This window comes from Oryza brachyantha, chromosome 9 (assembly GCF_000231095.2).
Source record: "Oryza brachyantha chromosome 9, ObraRS2, whole genome shotgun sequence".
Classification (NCBI taxonomy): domain Eukaryota; kingdom Viridiplantae; phylum Streptophyta; class Magnoliopsida; order Poales; family Poaceae; genus Oryza; species Oryza brachyantha.
Genome location: NC_023171.2, coordinates 14,275,895 through 14,289,388, shown reverse-complemented (window position 1 = coordinate 14,289,388; position 13,494 = coordinate 14,275,895). Strand labels below are relative to the sequence as shown.

Here is a 13,494-nt window from a genome sequence, read left to right as displayed (position 1 = left end):
AGATCTATAGTTTTGGGATATATGCAATTTCTTTAGAAATTTGAAACTTAATTTGTAGTTTGATAGTATACAAATCTAAATCTTTATAGATCTACAATAATTTAATTGAAGTATGAAAATCACTCAAATTTAATTTATATGTACTTGAGCAAGGCGGCATGCCATACACTGCAGTAGTGTGTACTGTACTCCCTCCGTCCCAAAATAAATCAATTTTTCACTTTTCACACATAATTTTTAATTCTTCTTTTTATTTAATTTTTTTTATGATTGATATTTTTGTTTTTATTAGATGATAAATTATGAATAATACTTTACGTGTGACTAATTTTTTTAATTTCCTAAAAAATTTTCAATAAAGACGGACGGGTCAAACGGGAATATTTTTTTAAGAGGGAGTCCTTACATTGGTCCATGGACAAATCATGAGTGGAGCCCGACATGTGGGCCCCACGTGGCACATCCATTTGACGGACATGGCCCCACGATACGGAACGGAACGGAAGGAGGCTGGGCTGCGCCGCGACGGCGACGTCCACACCGCTACCTGCCAAATTCGACTATATAATTAACTTGCGTGGTGGTCCATCTCTTCAGTTAATGAACTCACTTTATTAAACTTCTCCCTCATTTTGCCCCCAAACCATTTCACGTTTATTCATAACTACAAGTACCTCAATTTCATATATATTATATTCATCCATAAATCAATTTCTCTTCAAAAAAATCCATAATAAAAAAATATATATGTCTAGTTTTTCATTAGTAATATTATTACTTGAATCTAAACAAAATCATATTCAGATTTTAATATGGTTTAAAATCAACTCAAAGGAAACAAATCTTATATAAAGCACATCCAGCTTTCCTCGTATGAAAAAGAATCCATGAAGTTTTAAAAGTTCGTAGTACTGCTACGGAGTGCTTGTTTAGGTGTCATTTTGCCGTGTTACCGTATAGCAATACCGCTGTACACGGTTAATCCAATCGTATTTCTACGATGCATACGGTGGTGGTATTGCGTACTCCTCTATACTACTCCGTCGATATTTCGTTGTTAATTTTTTGCCATTCATTTTATTAAAAATCTTATGTAATTATCATTTACCTCTTACCATTAGATTTATTAGTAACTATCTCTTAATTGTACCTAACATTTCATCATACTTGTATAATATTTTTGAATATAACAATTAATAAATATATATATAAAACAGCAACATCATCTATTAAAATTTGGAAAAAAAATACTGTAGTACCACATCATAAATAACCAACCGTAGATTAATACTCCAGTACGACTGCTCCGTCATAAAATCAACACAAAATAAACAAACACAACTAAAACGACCCAAAAATATAAAAAAATGAAAGATTAAAAAAAAAGTAGCGCAGCTGCATCACTCATCAGTGTGTGTGCTTGCTGTCTCTCTCTCTCTCCTCACATCGCTTTCCCCTCTCTTCCCTTGCCGTCTCGTCGCATCCACCTCGCCACCTTCCCCTCGCGGATGCGATTCCCTCTCCCCCACCTCCTCCTCCTCCTCCTCCGCCGCCGCCGCAGCAGCAGCAGCAGCTCGCCGTAGCAAGCATTGCCGGGGCGCGCGCGAGGCGAGGAGGGAGGGGGGCGCAAATGGCGAGCGCGTCGGAGGACGACGCCGGGTCGGAGCGCTGCTGCGGGAGCTACAGCCCCAGCGCCGACGTCAGCGAGTCGGAGACCTCCAGCGACTGCTCCGCGCCGACCACCACCACCACCACCACCCGCCGCTTCGCCTCCTCCTCGGCCTCCCGCGGCCTCGCCTCCTCCTCCTCCTCCCTCCTCCCCACCCCGCCCTCCGCCGCCGCCTTCTTCCTCTCCGCCAAGCCCGCCGCCGACCTCTCCGGTTCGTCCCCCCCTCCCCTCCCCTTGCTTAGATCTCACTCCACCTCTGGTTTTTTTGTGAGATGCCCTCGTTTGTGGCAGAGGTCGACATGATGAAGGAGCGCTTCGCCAAGCTGCTGCTCGGGGAGGACATGTCCGGGAGCGGCAAGGGCGTCTGCACCGCGCTCGCCATCTCCAACGCCATCACCAACCTCTCCGGTACGGGCGAGCCCCCCGCATTGCCGTGATTCGCGACGACGAAGGTGTGGGATGTTGTGTAATGCCGCCGTTGTTTGTTTGCTTGTTTTTGCGAATCCAGCCACCGTGTTCGGCGAGCTGTGGAGGCTGGAGCCGCTGGCGGCGGTGAGGAAGGCGATGTGGACGCGGGAGATGGACTGGCTGCTCTCCGTCGCCGACTCCATCGTGGAGCTCACCCCGTCGATCCAGGAGCTCCCCGACGGCGGGGGGCAGTTCGAGGTCATGGTGCCGCGCCCGCGCAGCGACCTCTACATGAACCTCCCCGCGCTCAAGAAGCTCGACGCCATGCTCCTCGCCATGATTGATGGGTTCAAGGAGACGGAGTTCTGGTATGTGGACAGGGGAATCGTGGTTGATGACAGCGGGGGGCCCTTCTCCTCCTCGTCGTCCTCCTGTGGGCGGCCGTCGGTGCGGCAGGAGGAGAAATGGTGGCTGCCATGCCCGCGGGTGCCGCCCAAGGGGCTGTCCGAGGATGCGAGGAGGAAGCTGCAGCAAGACCGGGATTGTGCGAACCAGATACTGAAGGCGGCCATGGCGATTAACAGTGATGTCCTTGCTGAGATGGAGATCCCGGAAGTGTACTTGGAGTCATTGCCAAAGGTAAATAAACACTTAAGATTTGCAATTCATTGGTACTAGCTAGTGTAGCTACTAGCAACTGTTGCAAGTAAAAGTGGACCAATGTGTGAAATTGCAGTCAACAGGGCGATTTCTCACCATACATTCTCGTAAATGTAGCTCTATTAACGTGTCCTTTAGTAAAATATGTGTGGTGAAAGTTCTGGCTGCCGTTATGGCAATGCGGTCCATTTTCTTGAGGTAGTTCAGTGTTTCCGTCTCACTATCCTCTGTCCTGGCCCAATTTATTTCCCATCTTCTTGTTAGAGGCCAGGCCTCTTTTTTTTTTTTCATAAGGAATCAATTTATGTGTAGTACGGATTTCATGGAATTTGGAGAAGACATCAATCATCTATACACTACTTCATTGCCCTCATGGAGTTAATGTGTCTTGCTGTTTTCTTGTTTTGAAAACAAGTTAATTATTGTCCTTTTAGAATTTAAAAGATTTTGTTGTATAAATTTAGTTAGGATGGAGAGTTTTTTAAAAAGATACCTGGGCAAGCTCAAATTCGATTTCTTTCCTGCCTGTGCTTGTACACCTCATGGGCATATTCTTGGGAAAACATTAATCTCACCATGTAAATCATTATAAGTTGCTAAACCAGCTCATGAAGATGAGTATATAGAGGGTGCTCGGCTCTCTTATAAAGAGTTGCCTTGCAGCCTAAACACAGTTCACTTGCTGCTGCAGCTAGTTGTGAGGCTGTGATCTACAAGGCAGCCAAACCGCCCCATAGATTGACTGTAGACTTGTCATGTAATGTGCTTTAGAAAACACAACTTTGGAACTATTACATTCCATCTTTATAACATTTTTCTTAATTTTAATGCAGCATTGTATATCTTAAAGTGAATATGTATGCTATGTCTGATATCTTTTACTCTGTATTTATGTGCTTAATTAAAGCACACTTCTTTACTGATTATGGATATATCCATGACTTCCTCACATAATAAACCCTTCTTTTTCTGCAGAGTGGTAAATCTTGCCTGGGTGAGATAATTTACCGATATATAACAGCTGAGCAGTTCTCACCAGAATGTCTCCTCGATTGCTTGGATCTGTCGTCAGAACACCACACGCTTGAGGTAGCAAACAGAATAGAGGCTGCCATCCATGTTTGGAGACTTAAAGGCCAAAAGAAATCCACGCCTCAAGCAAAATCAAAGAAATCTTGGGGCGGCAAAGTTAAGGGCCTTGTTGGAGATTCAGAAAAGAGTCATGTTTTGTCCCAAAGAGCTGATGGGTTGTTGCAGAGCTTAAGATTGCGATACCCTGGTTTGCCACAAACCTCCCTTGACATGAACAAGATCCAGTATAACAAGGTTATTTCTCACATTTACTCTTTTCAATATGTCAAACAAGTGGGTTAGGCTCAGATTTAGAATTGAATGTTCCATTCACCTTCTATTTTGTCAAAGCATGCCATATGCTATCTATATTCTGGGTTACACAAGTATTTGTACCATTAGAATCTTGCTTTTATTTAAAAAAAAAACAGTTAACTTACATTTTTTCTTGTGTGTCTTGTCCAGGACGTTGGGCAGTCCATACTCGAGAGTTACTCAAGAGTTCTGGAGAGCTTGGCATTTAACATAATTGCCAGAATTGATGATGTAATTTATGTGGATGATGCAACCAAGAAATCTGTGGCTTCTGAGTCTGTGTCAATCTTCAATCGCGGCATCGGTGTACCAGTTCAGAAGAGAATATCCCCCAGTCCGTTCTCAATTCATAATACACCGTATGCCTCTCCATTTGCTACACCCACATTCTGCTCCTCCACTCCAGTTACAGGCAGCCCTGGAAGAGTACAGCCTCCATTAAACAAAAACAACTTACCAGCAAAACAAGAAGTTAAAGTCGAGAAGCTGTTTCCTGGTGATATAGAGAAAGTCTGGACATATGCAGGGAACCTGAGCGCCAGGAAAGACGCAGGAGATGCCCCTGAAAGGGACTGAAAGGCAATGAAGAATGTTCAGATTTTTAGAGGTGTCTCAGCAAGATCAACAGGTTTCAACAAATCCTGTTCTGGTCATTAGCTAGATTTTCCCTGTACAGAAGCAACATGATTCAATTTTTTTGTGCTTTCATAGCGAGCCAAGGGTCGTCTATCCTTTTACTTACAACAAGTAAAGGAATGACCCCTGAGTCTTGATCGCATCTGAACAAGTCATAGTTTCACGTAGCTGCCTCTGTCGGACATGTACTCTCTTGTTCATGTTTATACTAGCTGGTTTAGTTAGCAGAAAGTGATTGTAGTTCAGGTGCTACTGTTTTTTTTTTTGGGGTTCCCTGGAGGCATCGGTTCCCTAACGAAGATCAACTGCACTTGCAGTCGAATGTTCTACTTGTACCATCGCCATGTATCATGATTTCTGATGCCCAGTTGTAAATGGTACCTAATGAGCTGATCTGATCTTTGGTGACTGAAATCTTGCCTATATTAACTGTGATCGGTCACAGCTACTGAAGACTATCAAAATTTTTTTATTTATCCTCAACTAATTTCCTTGCCGATATCTTCCCAGGTTACCACTATCCAATGGTATCGCGATTATCCTGAAAATCACAAGGTTAACCAGGCAAAATCTGAAAGGGTAACTAAATCAAAGAGACTCTATCTCCTATCGCTTGCTTTTCCTTGCAGATTGTCTCGGCCGCTAACTTTGCTTGGCTTCTCCATGGAAGAAGCAAAGAACAACTTGTTGCAGGATCACACGGTGACTATTGCCAGAATGCTACTAAACCCTCAGGTAAAAGTAACTTCATGTGCAGATATACCACGCCATTGCCAGATTACTACTTCTTCCTGCATTTGAAGTCTCTCCAATCTTGCAATCAAATCGCGACATGATATATACAAGCTGTGCATTGCAATGCTGTTCGTGGCACGTACGTACTTTGACTGTTCGACAGTGACCTGAGATTCACAAGAAGAAACCTGTAGCTACACGGCCTGACCATCGGCATGGCCGCCGCCGCTGCCGCGAACGACACGACGGCGCCGGCGAGGCCCGCCGGGCCGCAGCTGAAGCTGCTGGTGGACAAGCGGTCGCGGCGCGTGCTGTACGCGGAGGCGCGCAAGGACGCGGTGGACTTCCTCGTCGGGCTCCTCCGCGTGCCCGCGGGGCTCGCCGCGCGCGTCCTCGCCGGGCACGGCGTCGCCGCGCCTGGCTCCCTCGGCACGCTCTACGCCGGCGCGCGGGCCCTCGACGACGCGTTCCTCGCCGTGCCCACGCCCGCGGACCGCGACGCGGTGCTCGGCCCGGCGGCGCTCCCCTCCGCCGCGCTCACGCTGCTCGGCGTGTCGCTCGCGGCCCCGCCCCCGCCGCCGCCTCCGCCGCAGCAGAAGCGGTACTACCGGTGCAACGCGTACACGCTGCCGTGCCGCTCGAACCCGTTGAACGTGACGGACGTGCCGGGGCTGTCGTGCCCGGGGTGCCGGCAGCCGATGATGGTGGAGATGAAGTGGGCGCCCGGGGCCGGGGAGGCTCCCGGCAAGGCGGCGCAGGCGGAGGAGCAGCCGTCCACCGGCGGGTACGTGAAGGAGGTGGTGACCTACCTGGTGATGGACGACCTCACCGTGGAGCCCATGTCCACCATCTCCGCCGTCATGCTGCTCAAGAAGTTCGACGTCAAGGACTGCTCCGCCCTCGACGAGATGACCGTCGAACTGGGGCCCAAAGAGGTAGACTTCATCATCCCATCCGTCTCCGGCGATCCTCCGGCGTAGAGTTTTCCTGTACACGTACTAACTGTGTATCATGTGTATTCTACTTCTACAGTGTGTGAAGCTGCTGAAGGCGAGCCTGGACTCGACGACGGCATTGACGGATGTGTTCAGCGGCGGCGTCTCCATTGATAGGCTTGAGTGAGCTGCAAGGAGGACGAAGGGCGTTGGGAGAGGAGAAGATGAACTGAGGCGGTGACAATAATGTACTGTTCGTCCGATACTTGTACTACGTGCAATTGAAAATATCAAATCACGTTTGCACCATGAAAACGCCTATGGGATGTTTAGTGTTTGCATCAAATTTGACAAAATAAAAACGAATAAATTCGTACTCAAACAAAGCTTTCAGAAACATATATACCGTGCAAACTCAAACAGGAATTTTAATCGGTGCATGATATAGATGGTCATAAGGCTCGAGGCCTAACGGGCTGACCCATAGCACGACACGATGAGGATCAGGCCCATGCTGGTCCGACCCAATAGTTGGGTCGTGCCTGGGCCGATGACTTGGCATGGTATGACTCGGCTCAATTAGTAGGGATGAAAAATTAATATAGGATAAAAACAAACTTAATTAGGCGTATAAGGCTTAGCTAAAAGGATAGGTATAAAAAATGATTTATTCTAGACATAACAATACACATCCTAAAGAGAAAATAAACTTATACACGCAACCCAAAGAGGTGAGGAAGAAAATATAGACTTATTTACTTAATAAACACAATAGACCATCGTGCCTTCGGGCTGACCCGACATGACCCAAGTATTTTGGGTTGTGCCTGGACGTTAGGTGCAGCTTGTGGACCGATATGACACGACCCGATGTGTGATTGAGCCATGTTGCCTAACGGAATTCAGCACAAGCCCACCATGGCAGGCCGGCAGCCCATATGACCATCTATAGTGCATGACACAAAATAGCTATCCAGTGAACATTCGTGCGCCTCAGTTTCACATAAGAGTTTGTTTATTTCACCTTTTAATATATGTTGTGTTTCTTTTTTTAAAAAAAAATACATGTAAAAATTATACCATCAAAGTTATACAAAGTAAATTAAAAGCATATACTTTGGCTTAATTTTTTTTAAGCCAAAGTGAATTTAGAGCATATATTTACAATAGATCAATTTATACAAAGGAATCTCCACATTTGAGTGTTTCTTTTTTGCAGTTTTTTTCCACAATACTACACTATTTGTCCCCTTGTGCAGCCTTGTTGTTTACCCTTGAAAAAATAAAGAAGAAAATAAGAGGGGTCGAGAACCTGAGACATCATCCTGATGCAAGCATAAGAGCTGGTATAAGCCAACTATAAGCATATTTTAAAGAGATAAGAGGGGAGAGAGAAGAGAGGTTAGCTATTAATTTGTAGCCAGCTGCACATGGACTTTAAGACAAAATGTGTGTATGACAAGTGACACCATGTATTGATGTTTTGTAGCTAACTATTGTATAAATTGACTATTAGATTGACTATAGATAAATTGGAGCTAGTAGTTGGCTATACTATTGAACTTGCTCTAAGGATTGATGAGAATGGAGAGAGATGGTCAGATGTGTATATAGGGCAGTGGCAGTGGCTGTTTAGAGGCAAAAGATATGGGCAGCGATTTGCTATCATCACGGGCCATCATCCACTCAAAGAAAACAGTACGGCGACGATCGATCGATGGATGCATCCATCGATCTGCTACTACTCCAGTGTACGACTGGAGTAGCAGCAGTACCACTACTCTCGCGCCTTGGAAAGCTGCGAGTGCTAGTGGTTTTGATGAAATCAACGGGAAAGCCTAGTATAGTGCAGCAGCCTAGCTAGCTGATCAATGGCGTTTCATCGCAGTAGAGTATCACATTGATGCCAACGGGAGAGACTTTGATTGCTCAGCGACCTGGATTCATCGTTTGTGTATGTGGATATGTAAAGAGTGACTGTAACATGAGGGTGTATAAGGTTTAGGGGTTATTAGGTTATACATCATATTTGTACTTACTAAGATACACGAGAGGGTAGAAAAACGAACCACAGATTTTGTAGCTTTTATCATCGTCTTTTCGATTGTACCTATACATGTTAAAATTTGAATTTTAACACTAAACTAAAGTTACTTTTAATGTTTTTTAACCAAAGTTTATTTTTCAGGCTTGACTTTAGATCGTTATATATATATATATATATATTAAACTTTTATCTATAAGTTATTTTTTATTTATAAATATGATGGTTGATTTTTTTTCATAAAAAACAAACAAGAGCTACATCCGTGCGCGAATGAATGGCTCTGTTTAACTGGCTATGGATCGCGGAGCCGATGGATTTAGAGCAAGTTTAATAGTATAGCTAACTACTAGCTCTAATTTATTTATAGCTAATTTAATAGCTAGTTATCTACAAAACATATACTACATTGTCTCCAGGGTTCGACTTACCGCGCAAACCGCCAAAACCGTGGTACCACGCTTCCGTAGATCCCGCACGGTAACAGCAAAATCCACAAAAACTAGGATGAATTTGAATCCAAAAAATTGAATTTAAACCTATACGGTTTTTGCGGCTTACTGCGCGGTAACTAGTTGCTGAAACAACACATGAGAACGACGGTTACCGTGGTTTCCCGCGTGGTTTTTTAGCCGAAACCGCGGTTACCGCGAGAAGACCGCGGGTGTGATGTTAAATGCAAAAAACTTTAAAAAAACTAAAAAAATATATGAAAAATAGGAAAATATTTTGTGATTATATTTATGACATAGAAAAAAATAGGACATGTTATAGGGAAAACAAGAAACTTTCACATGACCTTTTTCTAAATGGTTGATAACATATAAACATACACCGTCGTATCACTCTTCACGAAATAATTCACACCAATAACAAGTAACAACAACTTCATTTTGATTGCTGTGTCACAACTATACCTATTACCCATTACGAATAAAACGATTATGTATGTACTATGATGCATATATAATTTTTTTCTATATATATTTTTCATATATCCATCGTTGTATATTTGTATTTTAACATTATGTATAGCGTAAATTAATAATGACTTTACACAAAATATTCTTGATCATCTTTCTATGAAATATTACTTGCAATAGGCTATTTTTTTAATTTTGTTTCCTAAAATTCTCGTTTATGATTTTTAATTACGTCATAAATACATTTTTATTAACTTTTTTTATAAAAGTACACTATATATCAATATATACAACATATATTTTTTCATTAAATTTTCTTAAATTTTTTAAATTCTCCTCAAATTTAAACTCGGTTACCGGCTTATCAAAGCCGTGCCTCCGTGGAGGGGGTGGTTACCGCGGTAATGCAAACCCTACCTGTCCCACATGTCATACACACATTGTGTATTTGAGTTCGTGTTATAGCTGGCTACAAACTAGTATCATATTTTCCTTTTCTCTCTTTTTATCTTCTTAAAATATGGTTATAGCTGAATTATAAGATTACCATGACATTCATGGCCATGCGGCGGCCACCTTTCGACCTTTCCACAGCGTTGGGAACAGTGCGAGAGCTGCAAAGGGCAAGGCCCCCTTTGGAACCCGCATTGAAATCAACCAAGCATCCACAACACTCTTTATTTGATCTAACTGATTATTCAACAAATTATTACTGTACCTTACTATATACTTATTACATTAGTTATAAGGATAAATTCAATGGTGTAAGTATATTTATTACCTTCATTTTATATGATAAGACTTTTTAGTTTTGTCTAAATTTATCAATTATAAATGTATATAAAATGTGTAGTGTAGATTGATTACCATTCGTATGAATTTAGATAAGTCTCGAAAATCTCACATTATAAAACGAAAGTATTAATAGCTTAAAATAAGTTATGTAATCAATAAAGTAAAAATGTTCATTTTCCCACGAAAACTTCTCTTTGGCTTAATTTTTCCGACGGTGCAATTAAAGGTTTCTATTCTACATGTCCCATATGTTATACATACGGTGTCTTGGAATCCATGTTAAAACTGACTACAAATTAGTACTTCCTCAATCTTACATTATATTAGATTCTAACTATTCAGTTATAATTTTTAACCATTCGTCTTATTCAAAAATTTAATGCAAATATAAAAATTTATAAGTAATACTTAAACTACTTTTAATAATAAATAAAATAAATAATATTTTCAATTTTTTGAATAAGATAAAAGATCAAACATACATACATACATAAAAATCAAAATCTCATATAATACGGAACGAATCATATAATACGGAACGAAAGGAGTAACTCCCTGGTCTTCTGTCCCCTTTTGACTCTTTAAAATTTGTTGGTAGCCCCCCAATATCGTAAACTCATTAAATCGACAGTGGAGGAGTGTAGTAGCAGTTGTACTACACTACAAATAGTTAGTACTACTTCATCACAAGAAATGGAGGAGGTGATGGAGGATGGAGCAGGCAATGCAGCAGCAGCAGCCGCCATGGCTGAGAAGCTGGTGTACCCACCGGCTCTTCTCTCCCACGAGGAGGTCGCCATGGACAGAGCAGCCTTCATGGACACTCTCAGGCGCTTCCACTCCTTCATGGGCACCAAGTTCATGTACTCCATCCATCCATCCATCCATTTCTCTCATCACTTCTCATTCTCATTCTCATTCTTGCTACTAATCCATATCAATCGATCGATCGATCAATCAATCAATCATGCATGTTCTTGCAGGATCCCAGTGATTGGAGGCAAGGAGCTGGACCTGCATGCTCTCTATGTGGAGGTCACCAGCAGAGGTGGCCTCGCAAAGGTCAGCTTTTTTTTCCCCTTCTTTTGCATTGGATTTGCAAATGGTGAATTTTTGGGGCTCTCTCTGTGTGGATGATGGATGCTTGCATTGCAGGTGATGGAGGAGAGGAAATGGCGGGAGGTGATGGCGCGGTTCAGGTTCTCGCCGACGACGACGAGCGCCTCCTACGTGCTGAGGAGGTACTACCTCAGCCTGCTCCACCACTACGAGCAGGTCTACTTCTTCAGAGCCCATGGCGCGCTCCTCCCCCCTGCAGGTTCGCTCATGTCCATCCAAGAATTGATCTTTGCAAGATTTTGGGTTTTTTTTTTTGGGGATCGAGCGGTTTTCTTTTCTCGATCGATCTTGTGTAGCGTCGGCGCTGACGAAGACGCCGAGGAGGATGGTGAGAGGAAGAAGCTCCGATCAGCCGGCGGCGGCGGCGGTGGCGCCGGAGACCGGGAAGAGAGCGGCGCTCCCGGAGCGGCTTGGCGGAGGTAGTAGGCGACGAGTACGCCTCGGTGTTTCCGCCATGGATTGCGTTGCGTTGCATTGCATTGCTTGCTTCGCCGATGATGATCTGTGGTGGTGCGGCATGCAGAGCCCTGCAGCTTCAGCGTGACCGGATCGATCGACGGCAAGTTCGAGCACGGCTACTTCGTCACCGTCAAGATCGCCGGCGAGACGCTGCGAGGGGTGCTCTACCGCGTGGTGGAGCCACCGCCACCTCCACCACCTCCTCCGGCGTCAGCGCCACCCGCCACCGCGCCGCTCTTCTCAGCACTACCTCCGCCGCCACCCAGCAACGGCGGCGCGCCCTCGAGGAGCCGCCGGCGGCGAGGGCGGCGGCAGCGCGACCCGGCGCAGCCGAAGCCGAGCAGGAGCGGCTACAACCTCTTCTTCAAGGAGAAGCACCCGGAGCTGAAGGCGATCCACCCGCACAGGGAGAGAGACTATAGCAAGATGATCGGCGACGCCTGGAACCACCTCGCCGCCGACGACAAGATGGTTCGTCTCCTGCACCGCCATTGCTGATCTTTTGGAGTTCTTGATCTTGACGATGATCGGTGCATCACCATTGCCATTGCCATATACTGCTGATGCTTGAGTTCTTGACGATGATCAATCAGCCACCTCCTGAATCTTGATGCGTCGCCATTGCCAGGTTTACTACAGGTGCAGTGCAAAGGACAAGGAGAGGTACAAGATGGAGATGCAGGAGTACAACGACAGGCTCAAGCTTGCGCCGTCAACAATGGCTGGATCAGCTGAATGATAAGGGCACAAGCAGAGTACTTACTGGAGCAGTTGACAGTTGACAGCAACAACAGTTAGAGCAGCTAATTAGTTTAGCCATGATGGCCAGAAGAAAAACACCCCTGATTTACCTACTTATAAATCTGCATATCATGCCAATTAGATGTAGCTGGTAACAATAGTTGGATGACCAAGTAGACTGAACTACTGTTGCAGTCTGATCTGTTCCAATGAAGCTTCTCCCGTTTTTGGTTTCAATTGAAGGGAAACAAATGGTATGTGACTAAGATTAGCTAGTTGCAGTGATATATGCATACAATGTTGGCTACTGAACTTTGTTAAGACATGGCTGTCTTGTTTTTGTCTATGGACCTGCTCAAATGGAGCAGCATGAAATCTATGCACAACAGGCCTCTGCTTGCTTGATTCTCAATGGAGCTTCTCCCAATCTTTTGGTTCAAATGGAAAAACTTAGTTTGGACATGAGATAACTGTTGAAGGCCTACATGCTACAATAGTGATAATACAAAATCACTTGGTATGTGCATAAACATCTAAGCATTACAAACTTAGGGATTGTTTAGATGAGGCTCCCATGTCACATCGGATGTTTGGACACTAATTTAAAGTATTAAACATAGACTAATAAAAAACCAATTTCATAAATGAGTGGTAATCCGTGAGACGAATTTTTTAAGCCTAATTAATCCATAATTAGAGTATGTTTACTGTAGCATCACATAGGCTAATCATGAATTAATTAAGCTCATTAGATTTGTCTCGTAAATTAGTTCAAGATTATGAATAGGTTTTATTAATATTCAACGTTTACTATTTATAACATAATAAGTGTTCAAATATTCGATGGGACAAGGGGCTAAAGTTTAGCCCCTTGTCCCAAACACCACCCTAGAATAGACAACATAGTGCACTGGATGTTTTTGGCGAGTACACCCTTTGTTGGTGTAGAGGCCGGTTAATCCATTATCTAAAAAAAATGCAATG

The 13,494-nt window shown here is 44.0% G+C and overlaps 3 protein-coding genes across 3 annotated transcripts; all 3 read left to right on the top strand.

Annotated features, from left to right (window-relative positions):
• The first annotated feature begins 1,412 nt into the window (after window positions 1-1,412).
• LOC102709201 (rop guanine nucleotide exchange factor 1) lies at window positions 1,413-5,010 on the top strand. The gene is made up of 5 exons (XM_006660860.3): window positions 1,413-1,880; window positions 1,961-2,077; window positions 2,178-2,716; window positions 3,713-4,063; window positions 4,274-5,010. The coding sequence occupies exons 1-5, from the start codon at window positions 1,631-1,633 to the stop codon at window positions 4,697-4,699; spliced, it is 1,683 nt and encodes a 560-aa protein (XP_006660923.3). The 5' UTR covers window positions 1,413-1,630; the 3' UTR covers window positions 4,700-5,010.
• A 699-nt stretch (window positions 5,011-5,709) lies between these two features.
• LOC107304912 lies at window positions 5,710-6,764 on the top strand. Its single transcript, XM_040527910.1, has 2 exons — window positions 5,710-6,429; window positions 6,527-6,764. Exons 1-2 carry the CDS (start codon window positions 5,710-5,712, stop codon window positions 6,614-6,616), a joined length of 810 nt encoding a protein of 269 aa, XP_040383844.1. The 3' UTR covers window positions 6,617-6,764.
• A 4,065-nt stretch (window positions 6,765-10,829) lies between these two features.
• Window positions 10,830-12,922, top strand: LOC102718676 (high mobility group B protein 9-like). The gene is made up of 6 exons (XM_015840957.2): window positions 10,830-11,054; window positions 11,175-11,253; window positions 11,347-11,509; window positions 11,607-11,729; window positions 11,834-12,240; window positions 12,398-12,922. Exons 1-6 carry the CDS (start codon window positions 10,885-10,887, stop codon window positions 12,506-12,508), a joined length of 1,053 nt encoding a protein of 350 aa, XP_015696443.2. The 5' UTR covers window positions 10,830-10,884; the 3' UTR covers window positions 12,509-12,922.
• The last annotated feature ends 572 nt before the right edge of the window (window positions 12,923-13,494 follow it).